The following is a 12,678-nucleotide window of genomic DNA, read 5'->3' on the forward strand; positions in this document are numbered from 1 at the left end:
CCACATTGAGCAAGGAAGCCTGCTGCTGAAGGTCTCTTTATTTCCCTCTTGGTCTCCAATGCAAGCCCACCCCCAGGGCTCCAGGCCGCAAACTCAGTAGCAGACAGTTTATAAATAAATAAGTTACAAAAGCGGGTGGGGGAGTGGCCCGGACAGCCCTCCCAGGGGCTGGGCGCTCAATGCTCTGTGAGCGAGAGCCGCAGGATCCGCTGCAGGTCCTCCTCCTCCTGCTGTCCTCGCCGCTCCCGTTCCTCCTGTTCCCGCGAGGACAGTTCCAGGGCCAGGCGAAGCTGTTCCTCAAAGCTTGGTGGGGCTGGGGCTGGGGACGTCCTATGAGGGGATCCTGGGCCTCCGGGTTCAGTGGACATCTGCAGGCTTTCCTGGAGGGCCCTTCCCGGAAAGATGTGACAGGGAGAAGAGACCGGTGAGCACCAAGACTTGGGGAGGAGGCCGAGGGCTGGGACATGGCTTTAAAGGACAGGGTAGCTGGGACCTGGGAGACCAGAGAGGAGACAAGTTGGACCTCTCTTCCCATCCCACATGCCACCTTCGGTGGTGGGCAGTGACACTGGTGGAACCAGCACCTCCCTGCTACCTGCCCCCACCAGCCAAGGACCTCCTGGCTAGCAGGTCCCAGAGGGAGGGCATGGCTGAGACATGGACCTAGTAGGTCCCAGAGGACCTCACCGCTCCAGCTGAAGCTGCTCCTCATACGCCGTGGCTTGGGGAGGAGGGTGAGTGCCAGGCCGGGTGTTGGTCAGGGCTTCCCAGACAGTCACCTGTAGCAGCCAGAGCCCAGAGCTGTCACCCCTGCCACCCCTGCCCACACCCAGGGCCCAGCCCTGCCTGCGCCCCACCTGCTCCGCCTCTGTGCCTGCCTCAAGCAGACTCTGCTGGATGGCGAACTGCAGCAGGTCGTCGTCCTCATCTCGAAGGGGCTCGCTGCGCTCTGCGCCCAGCACACTATACCCCTCAGGCACCTCGAACACAGCAGGGTCCACCTCACACGGGAAAGGGCTCCCTGGGGTGGCAGAGGGGCCACATTCAGACCCCAGGACCCAGATAGCAGCAAGCCGTGTGGCCCCTTCCTCCACAGTAGTACCTGAAGCTGCAACAGCAGAGCCAGGGGCTGGCACCCACACAGAGCTCAGGGGCTCGTCACAGCCACACAGGTTGCTGAAGGTGATGCGGGCGTTGAGCACATGGAAAAGGGGAATCTCTGTGAGGAGATAGCCACGCCTGAGCCACTGCAGCCACAGACCCACCTGTGCCTGGACCTGCAGCTGCATCCACCCCACTCCCTAGAGCTGCCCGAGGCCCCCCTGCCTCCCGGCCACCTGCTCACCAATCTTGACCGGGAAGCCGGGCGGGAGGCGAAGGGTGATGAAGTCGCGTAGCTTGGCAAAGTGAGCGTTGCTGATGGCCATCAGGTCAATGATGGGCGTCACCTGGTCACCCAGGGAGAGCGGGTGCTCCTCGCTCAGCCACAGTGTTGCCTTGAATCTGCCCAGCCAACCATAGGGCGCGGGTAAAGGAACCTCTGGTGGCCTCTCTGCTACAGCCCACCCACTGCAGACACCTGCCTTTACTCTTGCCCTTCGCCTGGCCTGGAGTACCCTCTTCTCCGCTCAGCCTCCCCTGCCTGCCTCCCCCAAGAGCTCGTGTCCTTCTGACCCTGTGACCCGAGCTGCTCCCAGGCCCTGGGCTCAGGCTGGAGCCATGACAGTCTGTGCCAGCTCCATTTGTCTGGGTGAGGGCAAGGCTGGGCTGCCGGCTTCAGTCCGGCCTCGCAGCCCTGTCCTCCTCAGCCTGCAGCTGGCTAGCACCTCCCACTCTGCAGTACCTGTGGGCCCAGCACAGCCCACGGGCCAGGACTGCTGGGCTTCGAATGCACTGGGTGGCTGAGAGAGTCACATGAGATCCCTGGGATGGTGCTGGGCCCATTGTAAGCTCTATGTCACGGCTCATCAGACCCTCATGGCACCCTTGCGAGCAGGTGGCCACGTGTGACTTCTCATTTACTAGAGACTAAGTTCTCCAGGGCCATAAAGCCAGGAGATGGTAGGGCTATGGGCCTTCCCACTTTGCTCCAAGCTGGCCCCTAGCAAGTGCTCCTTAAACTGAATAGAAAACCATACCTGGGTGGTGTTGCTCACCCATTCGTTCACTCATTCCCCAAAGGGGAGCAACCAGTGCTCTGGGCCAAGCCCCAAGCTGGGTGCCGAGGACCACGGCTAAGACAGACCTGGCTCCTGTCCCCAAGGAGTGTGGAGTCTAGAGGGATGTCAGCTGAGTGAGCGGGTCCCCCACTCCAGTGGGCCCATCTGTGACAGGAGTCAGTTAGAACTAGGAAGGCCAGGCAGGGTCCCTGTCGTTGAGGGAAGTCCCCAGGGAGCCCCCAGACCTCACCTCTGCACTTTGCTGGACATCTCAATGGGGCGGCCAATGTTCCGCGACTCCAGGCTGAAGTTGGGGTCAAAGTATTCATCCGGGGAAATGGCTGTGGGATTGGTGGGGCTGGCTGTCTGCTGCACAGGGACCTGGGTGGGCCCCAGGACCTGGCTTAGCGCCCAGGATGGCGCCTGCCCGGCCCTGCCCAGCAGCCCCGGCCCCGCCCCTGGCCTCCGCTCACCCCGTTGTGGGAGGAGTGCTGCTGGGCCATCCCGAGGAAGGACTGGAATGGAGTCTTTCCCCCTAAGGAGAAGGGTGGGGGCCCATCAGGGGACTCTGGGCCACTGCTCCCAGACTGTCCCCACCCACCCTTCACCCTGGGAGCCTCCTATCAGGTGGGAGACAGAACAGGCGGGAATGGGATGACCTCCCAGCTTCTCCGGATACACTGGCCCTCCCAGACCCAGGTGACCCACCACATGGTGTGACTGGGCAGCAGGCAGGCGCACCTGAGTTTACCTTTGCTCCTCGACTTGTCCTGATCAGACAGGTGCTCCGTGCGCGTGCGTGTCACCAGCTCCACATTGGTGGCACTGTACACCTGGAGAGCAGGGGAGCACAGGGGGCGCTGGGGGCTCAGAGACTGTTCCCCACACTCAGCCTCACCAGCACAGGACCCAAGTCTTGCTATCCCCAGGAACAACAGATGAGACCTCGCTCCCCACATTGGAGAAAGGGGCAGGGTCTGAACCCCAGGAAGTCACTAATGAGGGGGAAATGGTCCTGGTTTCCTCTTGGGACCCTGGGTGGGGACCCATGCTGTAGGTGATCCCCACGTGCTCAGCAGGGGCTGGGTGCTTGGGCCCACAGAGTCCCAGGGCCGCACTGGGCTTCCGGAGCTCACAGCTCCTCTGTCTCTCCTTCCACACAGTGGACGTGGAGAAGGAGTAGAGCTCCCGGGCCTCGCCTCCCACCCCAGCCCCCACTTCTAGCCTCCCCTGCCTTGGCCTCGTAGCCGCTAACGGTTTCCATCTTCTCAGACCGCCAGCCCCAGATACCACATTTGTTCCTGAAACAGATGAAACAGAAGCTCATGAGGATCCACCCCGCCAACCCGAGCCACAGCCTTCCCTTCCAAAGACCCCTTCCAATTAGCCTTCTCACTGTGAGACTGCAGGGGTTGAGCAACAGGCCAGCTGGGACAACTGAACAAGGACTGGGGACTAGAAAGTCCTGAGGAATCACTGTCAGTTTTGTTAGGCATGATAATGGCAATGGGGCTGGGTACAATGACGTCCCTATCTGTCAGAGTCACGTGCAAAACATTTACTGTTGAAATGATATGCCATCTGGGATGCGCTTCAAAACAGGCCAGGGGGCCCTGACCAGTGTGGTTCAGCTAGCCGGGCGTCGTTCCGCAAAGCAGCAGGTCGCTGGTTTGATTCCTGGTCGAAGCACATGCCTGGGTTACGTCCACCGTCGGGCATGTGTGAGAGGTAACCGATCAATGTTTCTCTCTCACATGGATGTTTCCCCCTCTCTCTTTCTCCCCCACTCCCCCCTTCTCTAAAAATAAATAAATAAAATCTTTAAAACAGTCCAGACAAAAAGGAAAAAGGTCAGGAAGGACAGATTCAACAAGATTGGCAAAATGTTGATAATGTTGAAATTAGGTAATGAGTATATCATAATATTCTCTCTTCTTTCATATATGTTTGAAATTTTCCATAATAAAAAGTTGAAAATAAAAGTATGTCTGATTCAACATAATAGTTAGAGACTTCAATACCTCCCCCCCATTAATGGAGAGGATGAGCAGGCAGAAGATCAACAAGGAAACAGAAGACCTGAACACCACTCTAAACAGAACCTAACAGACTTCCTTGGAACGCTCCACCTAACGACAGCAGAAGACTCGTGCTCTGCAGGGGCACACGGATTCTTCAGGGTGGACCACCTGCTAGGCCGTAAAAGGAGCCTCAGTGAAATTTAAAGGAGAGACGTCACACCACGCGTGTTCTGCAATCACAATGGAATGCGATTAGAATTCAACAACAGAAACAAACGTCTGGGAACCTGACAAATATGCAGAAAGCAAACAATGCACTCCTAAATAACCAAAGGGTCCAAGCACAAATCAAAAGGGAAGTCAGAAAATGCTTTGAAATGGATGGAAATTAAAACACAACATAGTAAAACTTAGGGCACATTGCTAAAGTAGTGCTTAGAGGGAAATTCATAGCTGTAAATGACGATATCAAGAAAGAAAAAAATCTCAAATCGATAACCGAACCTTCCACACTAAGACACTGGGAAAAGAGCACACGAAACCCACAGCAAGCAGAAGGGAGGAAATAATATAATAAATGTGAGAGTGAAAATTAATGAATACAGAATAGAAAAACAATAGAGAAAATCAATTAAACCAAAAGCTAGTTCTTTGAAAAGACTGACCAAATTGACAAACCTTCAGCTAGACTGACTGGCCAAGAAAAGACACGAGACTCAAACTACTAAAACCAGGAATGAAGGAGGGGCCGTTCCCACTGACACTACAGAAATAGAAAGGATTATAAAAGAATACAACGAACAATTGTACCCAAACAAATTTGGTAATTTCGATAAACAGACAAATCCTAAAGGAACAAAAACTGCCAAAACAAACTCAAGAAATAACCTAATAGACCTGTAAAAAGTACAGAGATTGAAGTGGTAATAAAATAACTACTCACAAAGAAAAGCCCAGGCCTAGAGGGCTTCACCAATGAATCCCACCGGACACTGAAGAAAAACGAACGCCAATTATTCACAGACTCTTGCAAAAACACACACAAGGAGCTAACGCTGCCTGACTCATCCTGTGAGGCACTGCCCAGATACCAAACCCAGACACATCGCAAGACAACTGCAGACCAAACCCCTCATTACACGAGTATAAAACACTAGCCACCCGAGTCGGCAACACACGAGAAGAATCATACACCATGACCGAGTGGAATTTACCCCAGGAGTACAAGGTTGACTCAACAGCTGAAAATCAAGTTGATAGAACACACAGCAATAGAATGTTTTCAAGGTGCAGGATCCTATCTATCAGCAGACACAGAAAAAAGCATCGGACAAAATCCAATCCTTTTCATGATAAAAAAAAAAAAACCCACTTAACCAAGAACAAACGGAAGGAAACTTCCACAACCTAATAAAGGGCACCCCCACTTAATGGTGGAAGGCTGAGTTCCTGTCCCCCAAGGTCAGAAACGACAAGGATGTCTATTCCTGCCACTTCTGTTCGACACTTTCCTGGAGATTCTAGCCAAAACAGCTGGGCAAGAAAAAGAAATAAAAGAAACCCAAGCCCTGGCAGGGTAGCTCAGGCAGTTGGAGCGTTGTCCTGATACGCCAGGGTCGTGGGTTCAGGCCCCAGTCAGGGCACATACAAGAAGCAACCGATGAATGCATAAATAAGCGGATAAACCAATGTTTCTTTCTCTCTCTCAAGTCAACCGATACATTTTTTTTAAAAAAAGAAAAGAGCCCTGGCTGGTGCAGCTCAGTGGATTGAGTGCCGGCCTGAGAACCAAAGGGTTGCTGGTTCGATTCCCAGTCAGGGCACATGCCTGGGTTATGGGTTGGGTTCCCAGTGGGGGACGTGCGAGAGGCAACCACACAACCATGTCTCCCTTTCTCCATCCTTTCCCCTCTCTCTAAAAGTAAATAAATAAAATATTTTAAAAATAAAAAAATTAATTGTGCTGGGACAATTGGAGAGCCCCATGCAGAAGAATGGAGTTGTGCCTGTACTTCCCACCATATATAAACATTAACTCAAAGTGGCGCAAAGACCTAAATGTAAGAGCAAAGACTATGAAACTTTCAGGAGAAAATCCTCATGACTTTGGTTGGATTTGGTGAAGTATTATTTGATATGAATCTAAAAGTTTATAAGCAACAAAACATAACAAGCAACAAAAGAAAAAAATAAGTAAACTGGACTTCACGAACATTAAAAACTTTTGTGTTTCAAAGTATTTCTTGTGTTTCAACAAGAAAATGAAAAGACAACCCACAGGATGGGTGGAAATATTTGCAAATCATTTATCTGATAGGGGACTTATGTGTAGAATTTGTAAAGAACTCTTACAACTTCATAATAAAAAGATAACCCATTTTTTTAAATGGGCAAAGGGTCTGAACAGACACGTCTCTGAAGAAGACACACAAGTGGCCAAAGTGCATGTGAAAAGATGCTCAGCATCAGTAGTCACCAGGGAAATGCAGATCCAAACCACAATGAGATCCTGCTGCACACCCGATAGGATGGTTAAAATCCAAACTAAGTAAGTGAGTGAATGCTAAGGCTTGGGGAGGATGTGCAGCGACTGGAAGCCTCACACACGGCTGGCAGGAATGGAAAATGCTGCAGCCCCTTTGGTAAGCAGCCTGGCAGTTCTTCAAACAGTTAAACATCCAGTTACCACGTGACCCGGAGATTCCACTCCTAGGTGTATATACCCAAGAAAAATCACAACATACGTCCATGCAAAGATCCATACAACTAATGTCTATAGCAGCATTTTTCATATGGTCCAACAACAGAAGTAATTCTAACGTTTGTCGAAGGACGGATGAATAAACAAAACATGAATAAAATATTCATCTATTCAGCCATAAAACGGAACAAAGTAGCTATATGCTACAACTTGGATGAACCCTGAGGACATTATGCGAAGTGAAAGGAGTAAATTACAAAAGACCACATATTATATGATTCCATTCACAGGAAATGTCCAGAACAGGCAACTCTAGAGAGACGGAAAGCAGATCAGTAGTTGCTTAGGGATGGAGGTGAGGGATCAGGGGATGGGGTCGATAGGTATTTCGGGGTTTCTTTCTGAGGTGATGAGGTGCCCTAAAACTGAAATGCCCTAAAATTGAAATGCCCTAAAATTCACGTATCTGTGAATGTCCTAAAAACTACTCAACTGTACACTTGAAACAAGTGAACTGGATGGTATATGAAAATTATATCTCAGTAAAACTGGTTTCCCTTTTAAGTGGTTCTGAAGTCTGTTGTTGGAACTGGGGCACATGCAGGCCCAGAAATGACACTGGCCCGGAGAGTCGGGTTTGGAGGCTGCGCACTGAGGACTCTGGCCCAGGCACAGCCGTGCACTGAGGAGCCGACTTGGGTGCAAACAGCTGCCCTGAACCACAGCCTGAACCCTGTTTTTATGGGAAAATGTGAGGTCAGGAGTCAAGGAACTGGGGACACCCTGACCTAGCCTCCTCCCCAGGAAGCCAGCTTCCAGTACGGACAGGCATGTACGAGCTCAAAGGTTGCCACAGGATGCACAGGTGACCAGTCTCAGGGGGACACTTGGCCCTGACCCCCATTTGGGCAGCCCCTGCAAGGGGCTTAACCTCCCAAAGTCCTGAAGCAGGAACCTCAAGGGCACCGTCCACAGTGTGGCCAGGCCCCAACTAACCTCTCAAAGGCCACATTTCGAGTGTCCAGGTGGGTAGAGACGATAGGAGAGGTGAGGCGGCTGGCCACGTGCTCCTCACTGGGCCGCATGGCGGCCAGCAGCGCTTCTGGCTCATGCAGGGCGAGCCCCAGCATCTCTGTGTGAACCACCTGCCGGTCGTGGTCCACTTCCATCACCAGGGCTCCAGCCTCTGCCAGCCAGTGGGGGAGTGAGGGGGGAATCAGTAGGCCCCACGCGGTGGGCGGAGAGCCATCCCGGTACCCTCAGCCACTTGCTGCCGAGTGGGTGTGGCCTCAGCCCCTGTGCCCCCTCCACCCCCAACCTCTGTTTCCACATCTGAACAGGGGACAGAAAGGACAGCGTTGTCTTCACAAGCGACAGGAGACTCTCCAAGACCCGCAGTAATCCGCCCAGAGCTCACCCTGGCCCTTGAAGATGAAGCTCCTCCGGCCACGCTGCCAGGTCATGTGCTCGAAGCCCAGGAGACTGGTGTCCACCCGTAGGCTCTCACCCCGCTTCCACACCCGGTAGACATCGCTCGGGCACATCTTGGACACGAGGGGCACTGCAGAGGGCGCAGAGGTCACCAGCATTCTTTCCCAAGGGCCCCACCCCAGGTCCCTGGGAGCCGAGCAGTCCCCACTCACCCCAGCTGGTGAACTCCCACTTCATCTCCACGTAGAAATCAGGGGCCTGGGATAGACCAGAGCACCGTCAGGGCCATGCCTAATGTGGGGGGCCAGTGGGCCTGGGTGGCTTCTTGTCCGCAGCCCCGCTTCTGGGAGCCCAGCCCTTCAGCAAGTCCTGATGCACTACCAGGGCCCCACACTGCCCCCACCGCAACCACGCTCCACCCAGGAGACGGTGGGCCAAGTGGGGCCCTGAAAAGGTCTTTAAGTCACTAAACCACAGGCATAATCCAGCCCTCCACCTTGTTTTATCCGGCCAGGCACCTTGTTTTTATCCAGCCGCAGGGCCAAGCTCTCACTTAACAGTTAGGGAGCAGTTACATTTATACAGTCCTAACATCACATTCAGCCCTTTGAAGGCAACCTCGAGCTGATGTGGCCCCCGGTGACAATGAGTTTGACACCCCTGCACTCGACTATAAGCATCTGGAGGCCTGGGTGCCAGGATCAACCTGGCCACTGGCCCACTGGGGGGCCTTGGGGGAGCTCCTGCCTGCTCTGGGTCCCACAACCTTCTCCTGTAAAGCGGACACAAGGACCCTCTCGGGGCCTGGGGAGCAGGAGGTAATGTGCTCTCCCAGCTCCAGCCCCAACTCCAGCCACAACCCCGCATGTTTTGAGGGGTGGACAGGTATTCCAGAAGTCCAGGCCACATCTGTAGAGTCGGATGAAATCCTCCCTCCAGAAAAAATGCTTGCACCAGAAAGCCCGTGGTCTAAAGCTCTGTTGAGATCTCTGGCACTAGGAGACCTTCAATGCTGGGAAGGACTTTGCTCCCAAAGGGCCCACCCTTGTCCACGTGGGCCTGTACTCCCCTTTTTCCTACATGACCCTGGGCTGGGGTCAAAAGAGAGAGGGCTTTGTCAACAGCGTTGGGAAAGCATGCTGCACAAGCTGGGTTCCCTTCCGATGCCAAGCATGGCATACATGACCAGGGTGACCCCCACGCAGTGTGTCACAGCCCCTTGCCATGGCATCTCACCCCTCTTACTGGCCACACCTCTGCACCCTGCTGTACCTGGCGGAGTTTGTTGAGCAGTTCCGGAATGCCGGCCAGCCTCTGTGTGGCCCTCTGGTAGTCCCGATACTGGAGCACAAGCTGCACCATCTCGGGGTCCCCAGTGCTGACGGCCTCCTGCAGGACTGGGGGCACCAAGCTGCTAAGTGGCACTCTCTCGATGACCCCAGGCCTGGCCACTCACCAACCGCATGGTCAGCCTCAGGGGAACCCCTTTGCCCTCTGCAGTACCTGCCCAGCCCTGGCAGCTCTCTTTGCCCACGTTGGCATTATGTCGAAGGAGGACTCTCACAGACTCCAGGTTCCCCAGGGACACGGCCAGCTCCAGGGGGGTGCGCCCCCGAGGGTCCTCCTGTTCAATGTCATGCTGGGGGAAATGGGACACTCAGCACAGGGCAAATAAGGAAAGGCAGAGATACGAAGACCACTGGGCTGGGCAGGGATGGGAGTCACTATGAGAAATAAGTAAGGCAGATAGGCGATGGAAATGGCAGAGGGTAGCCTGGTTGTCCCTGCAGGGATGGGGAAGGGGCAGGTGGGAAGGGCCTGCCCACCTCTCCGGTGCTCTGCCAGGGACAGAGCTGGGGACCCAGCGGTGGGGCCTGGTCACGCAGAGGTGGAGCTGCGGGTGTTAAGGACCAGGCTGCCGGTTCTCAGCCTGCTCAGAGGTGGTGCGGCGAGAGATCAGAGGCTGGATGCGGTGTGAAGCCGGGAGACGCGCGAGGCCGCGCGCTGAGAGCCGAGGCCAAGAGGCTCAAGCGAGAGGGGCAGATCACCTAGGCTTCGATCAGGCCGGGAAGGGTGAGCGGGGAAGCGGCTATGGCACTGAGCAGGGACCAGAGGCCTTCAGGATGGAGACCACGGCTTTGGCTGGGGGGCCCGGAGGACGGCCGGAGTGCCCGGCGGGCCTCACCTGGCGGCTGTGCAGCGCGGCCTCCAATTCGCGGTGCCGGTTCGCCCAGACGAGCCGGTGAAGCGGGAAGGTGGGGCCAGGGCCGGCCATGCTGGACCTTAGCACCGCATCCCGGTCGGGCGTGGCGGGGGCGCTCCGGCCCAGCTTCAGTGGGTCTGAGCTACGCCCACCGCAGCCCCTGAACCCCGGCACCTCCGCGGCAGTGGCGGCGGCGGCGCAGGCGGCGCGGAGGGCGGGCCGGGAGGGCGGGGCTGAGCCGGGGCGGGGCCTCGGACCTCGCGCCCCTCGCCACCCACAGCCATGGTAACCGCACCCGGAGGGGTGCGCGGGGGGGTCGGGCCGGGGGCGCTGCCCGGCAGCCGGGGCAGTTATGCGCGTCCGGGAGAAGCCAGGCCCCGGTGTTCACCCGCCTCGGTGAAACGAGGGTCTGCAGGAGGCGGTCCGGAAGGCGGGGCCTGGCTACAGCTCCGTCCGCGGCCTGCAGGGGGCGTCCCAGGCCCAGCGCAGACCCCTCCTTGCGTGTCCGGCAAGAGAAGGAGGGGGCCCAGGGGTGGGGTGGCTGGGCGAGGGGCGGAGAATGGGACCGGGAAGTGCGTGCGCAGCAGGCCGCCGTTCGGCTCCCTCTGGGTTGCCCTATTTCTGCGACTGTCCTGCCCGTTTCCCCCTTCACCCGCTGTCTTCGTAACCCAGCCCTCGCCCGCTTCCTACCCTCGTTCACTATGGGCACCGACTATGTCTGTGAGTGCGGGTGAGAGGCGGGAGGTGCTGGCTAGCCTCCCGGGCACCTTCAAGATGCCTCTAAATGATGGCCAGCTTAGCATGAAACACCCACCCCAGGGACAGGAGCCCGTCTGGTGGTGGCCGCACCCTAAGACAGCCCATCCATGTAGGGGGACGCCCCTCTGGGGCTCTGGAGTCAGAGACAGGAGTACTGGGGAGTGGGGAGAGGAGGCCTGGCTAGCTCTAGACCTCTCCTGGTGAATGACTGCTCACCGTGAAGGGCTTTTACCCACCGCGTGGATCCCTTTTGCAGAGCCTACCTTTGTTGCGAGTGTCATGAGGACGGAGAGTTTCGAAATCAGAGCCGGCCCCTCACCCACAGCGGAACCAAGGTGCAGGCCGCCCTGGCCAGGCGCTGGCCTTGTTACCCGGGCTTCAGCCAGGGGTCTGGTCCTGGTCTTGCTGGGTGATGAGGCAGCGCCAAGATTGACCAAGGCTGACCCTCTGGTCTCAGTGTCCCTGTTGGCAAAATGGTCGGAGGACTTGGTGCCCCCAGTCCTGCAGGAGGCTGGATAGTTTCATCTAGGAAGTTTGAGCTACTCTCTGGTCTGGGAGGCTGGTCGCCATTTTCACCCTGCCCTCTCACATGGCTAGGTGGCACCTGTGCAATCAGGGTCACTTTGCCACCCCATCCTGTGGCGTTACCAGGTCACTATAATGTCCTTGGGTCTAACAGCAGCGCAGAGGCCTCTGAATGCCCAGACCTGTACAGTCAGGCCCTGCTGCCTGTCGCTGCGGCAGCCCTCCTTAGCCTCCACCTTTCTTAAAATGGGCTGCCCCTTCCCCAAGCCTTATCAGGACTTTCTCAGGCCCAGCATCTCTGACCTCTGCCTTCGTGAACACACCTCCCGCTGACCCTTGGTTCCTGATTCCATTGACCTCTCAACCCTTTTCCAGGGCCTCTCCTCTCCCCCAACCCCCAACCCCATCAAGCATCTCCCTGGCTGAAGGCTTGTCTGTTCCCACCAGAACCTAGATGCCACCTTTGTGACTGCATTTCAGCTCCCTCTGGGACATCTTTGTGCCTGGTGTCCCATGCTATCGAGTCAGTGTGTCTGAAACCAGATCCAGCCACATTCGCCCTTTCCCTCAGGACAGTGGTGCCTCTCCTCCCTCTGTCATGACTCCAAATGGCTCCATGGACCTCCCCCGTGGCATCTTGGACCCCCATCCCCACCCCTAAGCCCCGCCCACTCCTGTTAGGCCGTGCTTTTCCCATCACGCCTCTTTGCACCTCTCCGCAGTGGCGTCTCTTCCCTGGACAGAAGCTGTCTCGCTGCCTCCCTCCATGCGGCCCGCACACACGGTGACCAATGACTCATTCCACAGCCAGCTCCCATCACGCCAGCCCCTGTCCAGGGTCTGCAAGGACCTCCCTGAGCCTATCCAAGTTCAGCCTCC

At 56.0% G+C, this 12,678-nt stretch overlaps 1 protein-coding gene across 4 annotated transcripts; it reads right to left on the reverse strand.

Annotated features, from left to right (window-relative positions):
• Positions 1 to 23: 23 nt before the first annotated feature.
• On the reverse strand, positions 24 to 11,731 carry ANKRD13D (ankyrin repeat domain 13D). Of its 4 annotated transcripts, none has more exons than XM_045183306.3 (15): positions 10,498 to 10,800; positions 9,816 to 9,951; positions 9,585 to 9,709; positions 8,525 to 8,570; positions 8,299 to 8,442; positions 7,878 to 8,067; positions 3,394 to 3,460; positions 2,901 to 2,992; positions 2,633 to 2,694; positions 2,410 to 2,500; positions 1,346 to 1,503; positions 1,103 to 1,219; positions 858 to 1,021; positions 688 to 779; positions 24 to 390 (listed from the first exon to the last, which is right to left on the reverse strand). In XM_045183306.3, the coding sequence occupies exons 1-15, from the start codon at positions 10,585 to 10,587 to the stop codon at positions 177 to 179; spliced, it is 1,788 nt and encodes a 595-aa protein (XP_045039241.2). In that variant the 5' UTR covers positions 10,588 to 10,800; the 3' UTR covers positions 24 to 176. The 4 variants fall into 4 exon arrangements, with proteins under 4 accessions (XP_045039241.2, XP_045039240.2, XP_024430153.2 ...); XM_045183305.3 differs by having other exon boundaries at positions 2,410 to 2,528; positions 2,911 to 2,992; positions 10,498 to 10,798; XM_024574385.4 differs by having other exon boundaries at positions 2,410 to 2,540; positions 2,911 to 2,992; positions 10,498 to 10,793.
• Positions 11,732 to 12,678: the final 947 nt, after the last annotated feature.

This window comes from Desmodus rotundus, chromosome 5 (genome assembly GCF_022682495.2).
Source record: "Desmodus rotundus isolate HL8 chromosome 5, HLdesRot8A.1, whole genome shotgun sequence".
NCBI classification, from domain to species: domain Eukaryota; kingdom Metazoa; phylum Chordata; class Mammalia; order Chiroptera; family Phyllostomidae; genus Desmodus; species Desmodus rotundus.

Coding starts and splice junctions, on each gene's coding strand:
- ANKRD13D (XM_045183304.3), bottom strand. CDS start 10,587: ATGGCCGGCCCTGGCCCCACCTTCCCGCTTCACCGGCTCGTCTGGGCG. Junction 2,695..2,910: donor GGACAAGTCGAGGAGCAAAG/GTAAACTCAGGT, acceptor CCTTCTCCTTAG/GGGGAAAGACTCCATTCCAG. Junction 391..687: donor GAGCAGCTTCAGCTGGAGCG/GTGAGGTCCTCT, acceptor CTTTCCGGGAAG/GGCCCTCCAGGAAAGCCTGC.